The sequence below is a fragment of the Carassius gibelio genome, chromosome B22 (assembly GCF_023724105.1).
Source record: "Carassius gibelio isolate Cgi1373 ecotype wild population from Czech Republic chromosome B22, carGib1.2-hapl.c, whole genome shotgun sequence".
Lineage (NCBI taxonomy): Eukaryota > Metazoa > Chordata > Actinopteri > Cypriniformes > Cyprinidae > Carassius > Carassius gibelio.
This window is the reverse complement of record NC_068417.1, coordinates 3,148,210-3,160,814: the sequence shown is the minus strand read 5'-3', so window position 1 is coordinate 3,160,814 and position 12,605 is coordinate 3,148,210. Positions and strand designations below refer to the sequence as shown.

Sequence of the window (12,605 nt, the reverse complement as noted above, 5' to 3'; positions counted from 1 at the left end):
TCCGAAGGATGTAGACCCTGAATTTGGACACAACTATTGTAGTCTGTGCATGCGGGCGTACTTCCGGAAAAATCGGTCGAAAAAAGACCAAAAACCGGCCAAAAGCCGATTGCGTTTTTTAAGCGCAAACCGTCCGATTTATGGCCTTTCAACCGGTGAATCCCTAATTGTAATTCAGAAACAGAATTTTCTCACATTTAAACTACATTTTCACATTTAATGTTATTTTAAGTAGTTCTGTAGTTCATCCTGTGTCTACTTTGTTCATCTTTTTTCTTCTGTTTTTGTTTATGGTCATATAATAAGGTTTTTGGCAATGTTTTATTTATTGCACTGTATGTTGTTAACACATGATGAATTACTCACACATGAACATAACGTGTCTGATTCATTGTGTTTTCTCTTTCTGTCTTCAGTCTGTGGGGATGCAGTATTACAGAGAAACAGTGTCTCATCCTGACTTCAGCTCTGAAATCAAACCCATCACACCTGAGAGAACTGAACCTGAGCGGGAATGAACTACTAGGAGACTCTGGAGTGAAACACCTCAGTGATCTACTGATGAACACACAATTCAAGCTGGAGAAACTAGAGTTAGTATCATTATACTCTACAGCAGTTACAGTCAGATTAAAGATTACTGTTTACTTTCAGGAAAAGAGAAGGAAAGGATGTGACATGTGGCCAAGTCTAGTGCCCCATACTCTGAACATGTGATCTGCATTTAACACACACACACACACACACACACACACAGTGAACACACACACAGTGAACACACACACACACTCTCTCTCTCACACACACCTTGAACACACACACAGTGAACACACACACACACACACACACAGTGAACACACACACACCGTGAACACACACACTTTGAAAACACACACTCACTCTCATACACACACAGTGAACACACACACACAAACACACACACACTCTCTCTCTCACACACACCTTGAACACACACACACACACACCGTAAACACACACTCACTCTCATACACACACACACACACGCACGCACACACACACACACACACGGTGAAAACACACTCTCTCACATACACAGTGAACACACACACAGTGAACACACACACACACACTCTCACACACACACCTGCAGTTGTGGTTCAGTTTTTGCTCGAGGATCTCATCTCAGTCAATCACCGGACATCACAGTAATTAATGGACCAAATTATTATTTTTTATAATATTTTTTATTCACTCAGACATGTACAGTAAAGAATGACAGTAGCAAAAAAAAGTAAAAAATATATTGAAATAAATTGTAATTCAGAAACAGAATTTTCTTGATTTCTCACATTTAAACTAAATTTTCACATTTTATGTTATTTTAAGTAGTTCTGTAGTTCATCCTGTGTCTACTTTGTTCATCATTTTTTCTTCTGTTTTTGTTTATGGTCATATAATAAGGTTTTTGGCAATGTTTTATTTATTGCACTGTATGGTGTTAACACATGATGAATAACTCACACATGAACATAACGTGTCTGATTCATTGTGTTTTCTCTTTCTGTCTTCAGTCTGTGTGGATGCAGTATTACAGAGAAACAGTGTCTCATCCTGACTTCAGCTCTGAAATCAAACCCATCACACCTGAGAGAACTGAACCTGGGCTGGAATCAAATAAAAAACACAGGAGTGAATCACTTATGTGACGTACTGAAGGATTCACGCTGTAAACTGGAGAGATTGAGGTCAGTAACATTCACATACAAGAATCAAAATGATGAAAATCACTTTGTTTAACTCTTATGTGCTGTTCAAGGTCTTTTGAGACCCCAAATTATGTTTGCTGAAATAAAAACTAATGTTCCCTTTATCTAAATGACATGAGACTTTGTACGGTTGTCAACACTTGGTGCTATTCTTTAAATATAAAATGTATATTCTTTTTATATAAAAACCTATTTAAAAATATTTTTTTAATTAATAAATTTTATACATTTACAAAATATCATAAATCCTTCAAAAAAATTGACATAAATGTAGAGTAAAAACATTAATAAATGACACATTTTGTAACAAAATGTCGTTTTGTTGGCTGTCTTCTCTGGAGAGCCCAAACAGCACGAGTGTCTTCCCCAAACGAACAGCACATAAGAGTTCAACAAAACACTTTATACTCAATATCTCATGATGAATGTGTTCACATTATATTTGTGAAAGATTCTTCATCTTAATGATTTGTTTGTAAGATGATCTCTCTTCCTCTGTTTGTCTCTTTCTAGTCTTCATCACTGTGGCATTACAGATGTTTCTTCTTTAACTCAGTCTTTGACAAACACAAAAGCTCTGCAGTTTCTAAAAGAGCTTGATCTGAGATATAATAAGATTGGAGACTCAAAGCAGAAGCTCATTGATTTGCTACGAGACTCAAACTGTAAATTGAGGTGAGTAAACTTCACTTTGTGATATTAAAGAGATTCATTTACCTCTGATATGTGAACAAATATATACTTTCAGATATTAGTGAAAAGAGTTTATCAAATGATCATCAAGCTTTATTTCAAAGGGTTTGTGTCAGAATGAAATGTAAAGTTGATAAAAATGTTGAACACAAAGGAGGAAAGAGAAGAAAAGCAGACTGTCACAGCTTTCTACAGCAACAGCTGCTTTATTAATGAGATCAGTAATAGTGAATCATTAGAGTTTGAAATAGATTTGTTCAGATTGTAGGAAAACGCTGGTAAAATCAGAGCAGATTCAGCTTCAGCTCACAGTCGTCCAGCATCACATGATCAATGTCTCTGTCTCTTGTGTGTTTTTACTTTGACAAGCAACACGTCACATTACTTTACACTTACTTTCTGTAAGAGATAATGTAGCTCCAGCCGCTTGTTATCACAGAATAAACCCGACAGGGTGATCAGGACTTGTGTCCTCCTGAAGAGACTTATTCTGTGATAACATCCGGCTGCATCTGCATTATCACACTTATTATATGCTTTCTTGACACACAAGTGAAGAATTAGACACAATTTAGATTCAGCTAAACACTTCTGCTCAGTTAGCAACAACTTTGATTACAGGATTTTAATGTAACTTTTTACTTTGATTGATATATAGTAATTAATTAGTACTTTATTCCACTGAACAATGATTATCTTCTCTTCTGTTCAATCTTAGAGTATAGAAGGAGTTCAGTCACCAGAAGCTGATAAATGCTGTATCTCATAAAGTGAAGTGTTCTTGAGAGGAGCAGTAAACATCAGCTGAAGATCCACAGAAGAGCTTCACTACTGTGTCTATGAGGAGAAATAAATGTGTGATAAATGTGTAAATGTGATCCATACAGGTGAAGAGACTCAGACTTTACAATCAAATAATGCAGCATGTGTGTTAGAAAAATGATATTGAATGATTAATGTTGCTTTAGTATTCAAGCAGATGATCATTGTGTTTAATGTAAAGCTGGAGAATATTATATTATCATGAACTCTGTCTCTGTTAAAATACTTTCTTGGTGAAAGACTGTAAGGTCTCCAAATATCTGTTTCTAGATCAAGCAGAAATCAATCAGTTTGATCTCTCTTTGTTAATATTTCTTCTCTTTCAGTGTTTTATGGTAAATATATTTCTCTCGTTTGTGGGGAAGATTTTTGTAAATTTGTTAGGCATTACTGTATAACAAATCAAACTAGAGTAATTTAAAATATAACATCTTGTGAAAGACACATCAGAGTGTTTTCAGCTGGATATAGATTACAAATGATCTTTGTGTAATTGTGAAAGAGTCTATTTGTGCATTTATTTTCTGAAAGTCCCGTTCATCTTTATTTGGGAATGAAATGTGATCATTTCTAAGTGTAACATTAAACTGCGGTCTAATCTTAAATATGTCATCAGTTTTACTTCATTCAGGTTAACATGACTTTTCCAAAGGAAGATATATATATATATATATATATATTGATTTGTTGTTGTTAGGAAAATATATGATATCCATTAAACTAATTGGAGGAACTCATAACTGTGAAATGTCTATTAACATTATCTTCAGTTGATAAATTGAATCAACACATTTTAGTGTCTGCTGACTGTGTTTCCATTAGGATATATATATATATATATATATATATATATATGTGTGTGTGTGTGTGTGTGTGTTTGCAATTTGGACTTTCCGTTGTAAATTTCTCTAAATATTTGTATAGTGCCTAATCAACTATTTGACCCCACAGCTGACTGGGACTGAACGCCTGTCTATATCAGTAACTAGTTCACCCGTATTAAGTGTTACGTTAAACTGCAGTCCAGTCTTAAATGTGTCATCAGTTTTACTTCATTCAAATGAATACTTTAATTGTACTTTAATTGCTGAGGGGTTTGAGGTGTTCAGTGTTATCATCTCTGTTTTCTGCTTGTTGATCTTGGAGTCTAGTTGTCTGAGTCCAGATGTTTTCTCTGGTGAGGGTGTAAGAACAACAACTAATCACCAGTGAAGTCAAGATCTTCTCTGGATAATGCTCGACTTCAACAGACAAACACTACATGAGTCAACTGTCAGCTTTCCTTACAAGAGAGAGCTCAGACTCAGATGTTAATAAAATAATCTTATAATATTCATACACCAGACAGGTGAGTATCTAGAGTACAATATGCACAGTGTGAAGTGTGTCCTTCAGGATTTTATTTGGATATAAATTAAATCCAAGCAATGGCCATTTAGTTTTATTAATGAATCTAAATGAAACCGTCAAATGTTCAGCAAATTAACTTAATGAGCTTTGATGCTTGAGCAGCAAATCAGCATATTAGTATGATTCATTTTTTTATTTTTTTTTCAGATAACGAGCAGCACAAACAACTATGACTGGGACTGTCATACACACACTGTAAAACCCGACAAGTTCAATTCAAATTAACTTAATATTTTTTAGTTCAATAAAATACATATTTTTAAGTGTCTGTTACCATACACTGTAAACCCTAATAAGTTCACAGAACTCTTAAGTTTAAAAATTACATTACATAAAAAATTAAATTTCCAGTTGCCTTAAATTATCTCGTTATCTTATAAATATTGATATTTCTCAACTTATAATTACAGAGTACTTCACTCAAAATATTCTCTATTTTTCAACTCATATAATGTGGGAAATACCCTCAAATGTAGTCTATTGTTGTCCATCCTAAACCTTGTTTACCCACTCTAATAAATATACATCTATGTACCATATTTTTCGGACTATGAGTCCACAAATACGTCATGATGAAGAAAAAAAAATATACGGTAAATCGCTCTGCACTACAAATCGCATTTATTTCGAACCAAGAGAAAACATTACCATCTCCAGCCGCGAGAGGGCGCTCTATGTGTTCAGTGTAGACTACAGGAGAACTGAGCAGTGTAGAGCACCCTCTGGCGGCTGAAGATGGTAATGTTTTCTCTTAGTTAATTTATCTTGGTTCATGTCAAATTAATTTTGATAAATAAGTCACACCTGACTGTAAGTGGCAGGACCAGCCAAACTATGAAAAAACGTATAGTCCGGAAAATACAGTAGTCTAGTAGCTCAAAAGAGTATTGCAGGTCTAACTGCTTACTTATTTTTAGATTTTGCATTTGAATAAATGTTTAGTTTCAAATTATAAATTTTAAAAAGATACTATAGTATAAGCACACAAGTGAATATTAATGCAATAAAAATACTGAATTTAACCCAAGAAAAGTACAGTAGGTCTATTCGTGTGAATTGATAGTGAATCAAGAGATCGAAATTGATTAATGGTCATCAGCATCGTAATCGTATCAAATTCTTTCTATTTTTTCCCTCTTGTAGAAACACTATTGTGACAAAACATATATTTAATGTAGTCTCTTATTCACTACTATAGAAATTTACCCAACTATGACAACTTCCACTTGAAAATATGAAAGGGTTGTGTAACTATATTCAAGATAAATTAGTTAAATGAAATAAAATGTCTACATGTGCACTGTTCAAAGTTTATCACCATTAATAATAACCTTAATAAGTAGCATGATTATCATATAGTGCTTTCTTAAATATATTCGCAGTAATGACAACAAATATAATATTACAACTTACATCTTACATTATTTTCAGATATGGACAAGGGAAAGAAGAGAAGAGCCATCACTGACTTTTTTGAAGGGTAAGCCTGTTTATTATTATTATTATTATTATTATTATTATTATTTAATTTCAAGATTCTTCTGGATTTTTAGTTTAATTTCTGCTCTTTAAAAGTGACTTGGTGTGTCCCAGGCTTAAGACACTTAATCAGAAAAAAATATGTAAGGAAAACACTTTGAAACATCAGATTGATATGTAATATTTATTTCTTATAGCATACAGCCTAAGAGGAGCCTCATGGGTAAAATGCTTAACCAGGACACTCAAACAGCACAGCACTTACATTTATCACCCAGGCTACAAGAAAAACTACCAGACCTGCCCCAATCCAGGACAAACCCCAATACAGACAGACCAGCCCCAATCAGAGCAGACCAGACAGACCAGCTCCAATCCAGGACAACATTATTCAGCACATCCACAACAAACTGTTCACATCCAGCCCAGTCCATGAGCACAGCTTTGTCCCTGCTTACTAGTACAGACAGGGTAATACACTTCAGCAAGCAACAGCTTGAGGCATGGACACAGCAGTACTCCCCTTGGCTCCACTTACATGGAAATAACGTAGGATGCACATTCTGCAAATATGCCAAGCGCCTTTTTGGAGTCCAAAAGGGAGTACAGGTGGCAGAGGAGTGGGCTTCTGGAGAGGTCACAGCAAAAGATGTCAGGGCCATGAGAAAGAAAATCTACAAACACAGAGACAGCTTAACTCACAAGGCATCAACAGATATTCAACAGCAGAAAGAGAAAGAGGTGTTGCCCACCTTGACAGAAACTTTGAATGCTAAAGTTCTGTTGGAGATGCACTCATTCAGAAAAGCATATTTTGTTGCAAAGGAGAAGATAGCCTTCTCAAAAATGAATGGATTGGTTGAGTTACAAGAAATGGAGTAAAAACCGTCTCTTGTCATAAATCTGATCACTCTTGCATTAATATAATAACACACATTGTAGTACTTTTCATTGACATTAATGGCCCCCCCTCAAGATGTTTGATGCTTACCCGTATATTCAGTCTTGGCTTAGGGAGAAACATTGTCTGTCAACTGCCAGTAAAACAGGGAGACGAGACAAATCTGAGCTTTGACACAATTCGAACACTGTATAAGTCCTAATATTAACGTTATGCTGTATTAATAAAATAAGGGATAAATGATGACTTAAATCCCGTTTATTATAAACCTGCTATCAGATGCTTCATTAGTGGCCGGGTTTCTCGACAGCGATTGATCTGAGAGTTTAAGAGCGTTTTCTGAGAGTCGTTTTACGATCGTTCGTTATTGATTCACGTGTGTTTCTCAGAAATGCACTTAACACAATCTCAGTATCTGTGCTTTAAGAGCTGCTTAGAGTCGCTGTCCGTTTGTCAAGTGCTGAAATCTCATCTTATAGAGTGACTCGTGATTGTAGCACACGCTCGTTTACTGAAATGTTCATCTAATGCTGTGTTCAGACTCTGTCAGCAGATTGTCATTTGACTGACAGCTTCAGATCAATGTGGAAGCAGCCAAATATCTCCAAATGAAAGAAAACTCAGGTTTAACTTTTCAACAGTACCCCTTCACAAGGCGTTCAGATGAAGAAAATGTTTTATTTATTTATTTTTGACCGCTCCCTCTTATAGATATGAAGATTAGTAAAATATACATTTATACAATGGCCATGTCTCTTTACAAATAAGAATAGTTTTATAAATATTCCATTTAATACATTAAAATATTCAAATGTTATATTCACTTTCCTTCAACTGGGCATATATTCAGTCATAGTTGCCGACATAAGTTTTCAATATCATTAGGATATAAAAATATTAATAGTATATATTTTTGAGATTGTAATATATTACATTTTGGGAAATAAATATTTCTATGTATTTTTTACTACAAGTGAACTATGTATCATTTCCAGAGTCTTTAAATTGTGATCTAAAAGAGTTTGTTGTGTGATTTCCTCTAGTGGACAACATTAGTATTACAGCCTTCATCTCTGTTAGCTCCCTGAGCAGCAGAAATTCATCAAACTTGACTTATTTACTCATATGTGTTGTCCATGTGTGTGAATTTCTGAGAAATTATGGATCCATCCCTTTATAACTTAAAACTGCTCATTTCAATTGTTTCAGCTGGAATTGACATTTGTGATCACTACATCATCTCTAGGTCTGTGATACCATACTCTCACACATCATGGACCAGTTCTCCTTCACAAACACCTTGTTAGTGTCACTGTGCTTCAAGCAGACAGGTTTGAACAGGACACAATGGTGTTTCCTGAAGATGCACTGAGCAGGACTTTGAAGGTCTATCCAGAGCTCAGTGAGAGTAAGCTGAAGACAGAGCTTAGTCTCATCTACTGCAAGGAAGAGTTCAGAAGCTCTCGTGCTGCTGTGGACCTTCTCCAGCTGTTTATGGAGAACAGTCTTGAACAAGATCCTCATCAGCACACCCATGACCACAGCAGAAGTGATCTGAGAGCTGCTTCTCAAGCTTGAAAAGAATGAAGACTTCTCTGAGAAACAGCAGGACCCAGGAGAGACTGAATGCATTGTTCATGCTGTCGATGGAGAAGAGACTGGGACTGAGATGATGATTTCAACCAGAAAGAGAACCAGGGAGAAATCTGACAGCCGGAAAGAAAGGAGAAAAACTGCTACTGGCCAGTGATTGGGCTACTTTATAGTGTGTGTGTGTGTGGATTTCATCAGTGGCGGGTCACATGTTCACTCCTACTATGATGTTTCTGATTTTATTACATTCAGTGTAAACGGTGATTTATAACGGATCAGTAACAACAAGATCACAGTTGAAGTTCACACAGTCTGTCTGAGAGAGAATTTCCTGGAGAAATCAAAACAAATGAACACAACTGCACACAGAAGAAACATAAAACTGTAACTTAGTTCTTATATTTATAACAGACAGCCCAGTTAAACAACATGACATGATCATAAGAGAAAATGTGACATTTTAAAGGGTTAAACCGAGTAGTTCATATATATTTTAGTTCAATATTTGATATATTGTCAAAGTTGACTGTTTTTGCTCCATTTGGTTAAAGAAAACGCTTCCAAACGCTTCTCTGAGCAACACACAGCAGTGTTTCGTTACTGAAGGATTCGTGTTTGTGAATTTTGATCAGGGCCGGCGCTAGCCATTTGGGTGCCCCCAAATGCTTGGGCACTTTAAAAAAGTAATTAGTTATAGTTACTCACTACTTGTTCCAAAAAGTAACTGAGTTAGTAACTGAATTACTCTATAATAAAAGTAACTCGTTACCAGGGAAAGTAACTATTTGCGTTTCTGTAAAGAAAAAAAAGTTGCTACGTCAGAGAATTTGTACTTAGCAGTTTTTACAAGTCAGTTGAAATGAGTAGAACAGACAGGTACATAACTTTCAATATTTATTGCACGTCAACAGACAGCAAGAGTTTTATCCTGCACTTCAAGTATTATCTTAAGAAAGGGTGTACACATTACATGCCCGTTCTTGCTTTTGACCACAATGAATTTGAAGTAGTGCTTATATCTTCACCTTGAAAATGCCAACTTTTCATCGGATTGCTCCTGACTCGCCATCTCTGCTGCGAATCTCTGTGTAGCTGTTGCGTGTGTGTGTGTTTGGCCCCGCTGGCGCACACACGTGTGCCGGCATGTGTGTAAAAACACTGGCTCTGATTGGCTACCACATGACTCTTCCTTAGCCAATCACAACCGCTTATCTCATCATTAACCCACCTGCTCACTCGCTGTGCGAACCAGAGGTGCGTTCAGATTATTGCATACTAGTTTATTAAATCAATGCATAGTAACGCACCACATTTTACGTTGAGTAACGTCAACGGCGTTGTAACGACGGGAAAAGTAATTAGTTAGATTACCCCGTTACTGAAACAATAACGTTGTTACCTAACGCCGTCCTTTTAAAACTAACATTTTTATTTGAAACATTGTCTTACCTGCAAGCGACGCGCGAGCATCATCCCGCTGTCTCTTCTTTCTTTTTTCCGCCCCCGACTCTTGGTGCCTTTTCGAGGCCATGTCTGAGGTCGGTGTCTGCCAAATTTGACATTGATTGAGGCATAATCGAACAGACCACTGGGAGGTGGGGAAGGGGGGGCACCAGAGGGAGACTGGCACAGAGATTCACCTTTTTCTCGACTAATTTGGTCTAGGCCTATATTACTTTTGTATTGCTTTTATACAAAAGCAAGCATGATTTTATTTGTTATTTATACTAGTAGCCTATTGTGATGATTTTTTCACGACCCAGATTTTTTGGTGGTGCCCTACACGCAGTGCGTGATGTGCGTGTGCGGAGCGCCGGCCCTGATTTTGATTCATTCCTAATAGTTATTCCTCTATTTCCAAATTGCAGCATTGCATTGTCAGTGACAGCATTTGAAGATTGATTTATAAAAATCATTTCAGGTTTAGGAAGTGTTTCAACATTGCATCAGCTACTGATGAACACATTGATTTTTATTTGAATCATCACTCTGTAGTTTATTTAACCATGTGTTTCTTTGTATTTGCAAGGCGTTGGTCTTTCAAACACATTAAAACGCACAAATTAACAAACCTTTGACATCTGATCCTCTTTCACCAAAAATATTTACTTGAAGTACCCCTGAGATTTAAAAAATATATATTTTAATAATTATCACATTTGCATGTTCATGATTCACTGATGTTGGTTATGGCCACATGACATGCAGGTAAACAAATGGAATGTTAAACTTTTTTTATTAAGATTTCATTTTATTTTGATTGGTTTTAAAATTATTTATTTTAATGTATTATTTTTTTATGATTTAATTAATTAGCTTTTTATTAAAGTCACAAACCCTAGTTTGGGAAACCTTGATGTAATGTAATGTTTAATACACTTCATGTTAATAACAACAAATGTAATATATATATGTAATATATATTTATTAGGCATGGGCCGGTATTAGATTTTGATGGTATGATAACCTTAAGCAAACATATCACGGTTTCACAGTATTGTAGTTACAGCTCTGAAATGATTGCGAATCATGAGTCAGTTCGGGAGTTCGGAGCGAGTTCGCGGGTCATTTGAGTCAGTTTGAGAGTTCAAAGCAGGTTCGGGAATCATTTGTGTCAGCTTGGGGATCGCGAATCATTTGAATCAATTCGAGAGTTCAGAGCGGGTTCGTGAATCATTTGAGTCAGTTCGGGAGTTTTGAGCGGGTTCGCGAATCATTTGAGTCAGTTTGAGAGTTCAAAGTAGGTTCGCGAATCATTTGAATCAATTCGAGAGTTCGGAGCGGGTTCGCGAATCATTTGAGTCATTTCGGGAGTTCAAAGCGGTTTCGCGAATCATTTGAGTCATTAGCTGTGTCCCAAAGTTGAGTGTACGCTTTTCGATGGCCACGGACTTCCAAGACCGGACTCCGAAGTGCATGAAGGGCCCTCCGAGGTGCGTGGATGCTCCGCCTTCGCAGGATTTCCTAATTCCTTCACCTGGTGTTTCCGATTAGCGCTCTGTCGCATAGCAACGGTGCGAGCGGAGCACTGACGAGAGGACAATCCTGCCAGGAGAGGTGGAGCCAGAGCGGTTTTTGTTTTTATGTTTTACGTCACAGTGGAGAAGCCTCAGGCATAACCAAGACCGAGGCCAAGTTACACTGGTTTGCTGCGTCCTTTGTCGGATTACAACTTTAAATGCAGGTACTGGTTTGGAGCTTACTTGAATAATGTAACGTTAATGATACATATGAAAAACTACAAAATACATGAGCACACATATCAGTTAAAATGCTTACTGATTTCTTACAAAGGTGCGATTTTATGTAATTTATTGTCTTGACCATGGTGATCATATGTAGACATGTTTGCAACCCGTTTTTATTAAGCAGTTAAGCATGAAAATAAAACTGAAAAAAGTGCATAGTATGAACAGTGCTCTGTTTGATTTTAATATTCGGACAATAAATGTTGTTACTTTAATCAGAGGTGGACTGTAAGGAAGTACATTAGTTAAGTTTACTCAAATATACAAATATAAAGTACTATGTTTTGTTTAGTTTTTTCTCACAGATAGCAGCACTACAAAACTATGGTATTTTACAACATGATGCATTGTTGTAGATAAAACTACCCAACAGTGTATTAGTAGGCAACTTTAAATTGAATAACATTGAACATATTTAGAAATTAAACAAATTATTTTTCAGAACAATACTGTACACACCTTTACTTTTACTCTCAATACCTTAAGTATATTAGAGTATGCAAGATAATATTTCTACTTAAAGGATAGTTCAGAAAAAAAATGACAATTCTGTGATCCTTTGCTCACCCTTAAGTTGTTCCAGGTTTGGAATTTTCCTTTTTGGGTTAACTGTCCCTTCAGCTAAGGTTTTAAACGTGACTAGTAGATTTTAGCCAATATGATAAAAGTAGTTTACTTAAGTATCTCAATATTTTTCTACTAATTACATTG

The 12,605-nt window shown here is 36.1% G+C and overlaps 1 protein-coding gene and 1 long non-coding RNA gene across 2 annotated transcripts in view; one reads left to right on the top strand and one right to left on the bottom strand.

Moving 5' to 3' along the window:
- Positions 1–12,605, top strand: part of LOC127987559 (uncharacterized) — a 1,718,354-nt gene that overhangs the window by 567,058 nt on the left and 1,138,691 nt on the right. The window contains exon 43 of the mRNA XM_052589927.1: positions 417–593. Coding sequence (XP_052445887.1) covers positions 417–593 — 177 coding nt within the window. The remainder of the gene's footprint in view (positions 1–416; positions 594–12,605) is intronic.
- Positions 1–12,605, bottom strand: part of LOC127987654 (uncharacterized) — a 193,763-nt gene that overhangs the window by 77,556 nt on the left and 103,602 nt on the right. The window lies entirely within an intron of this gene.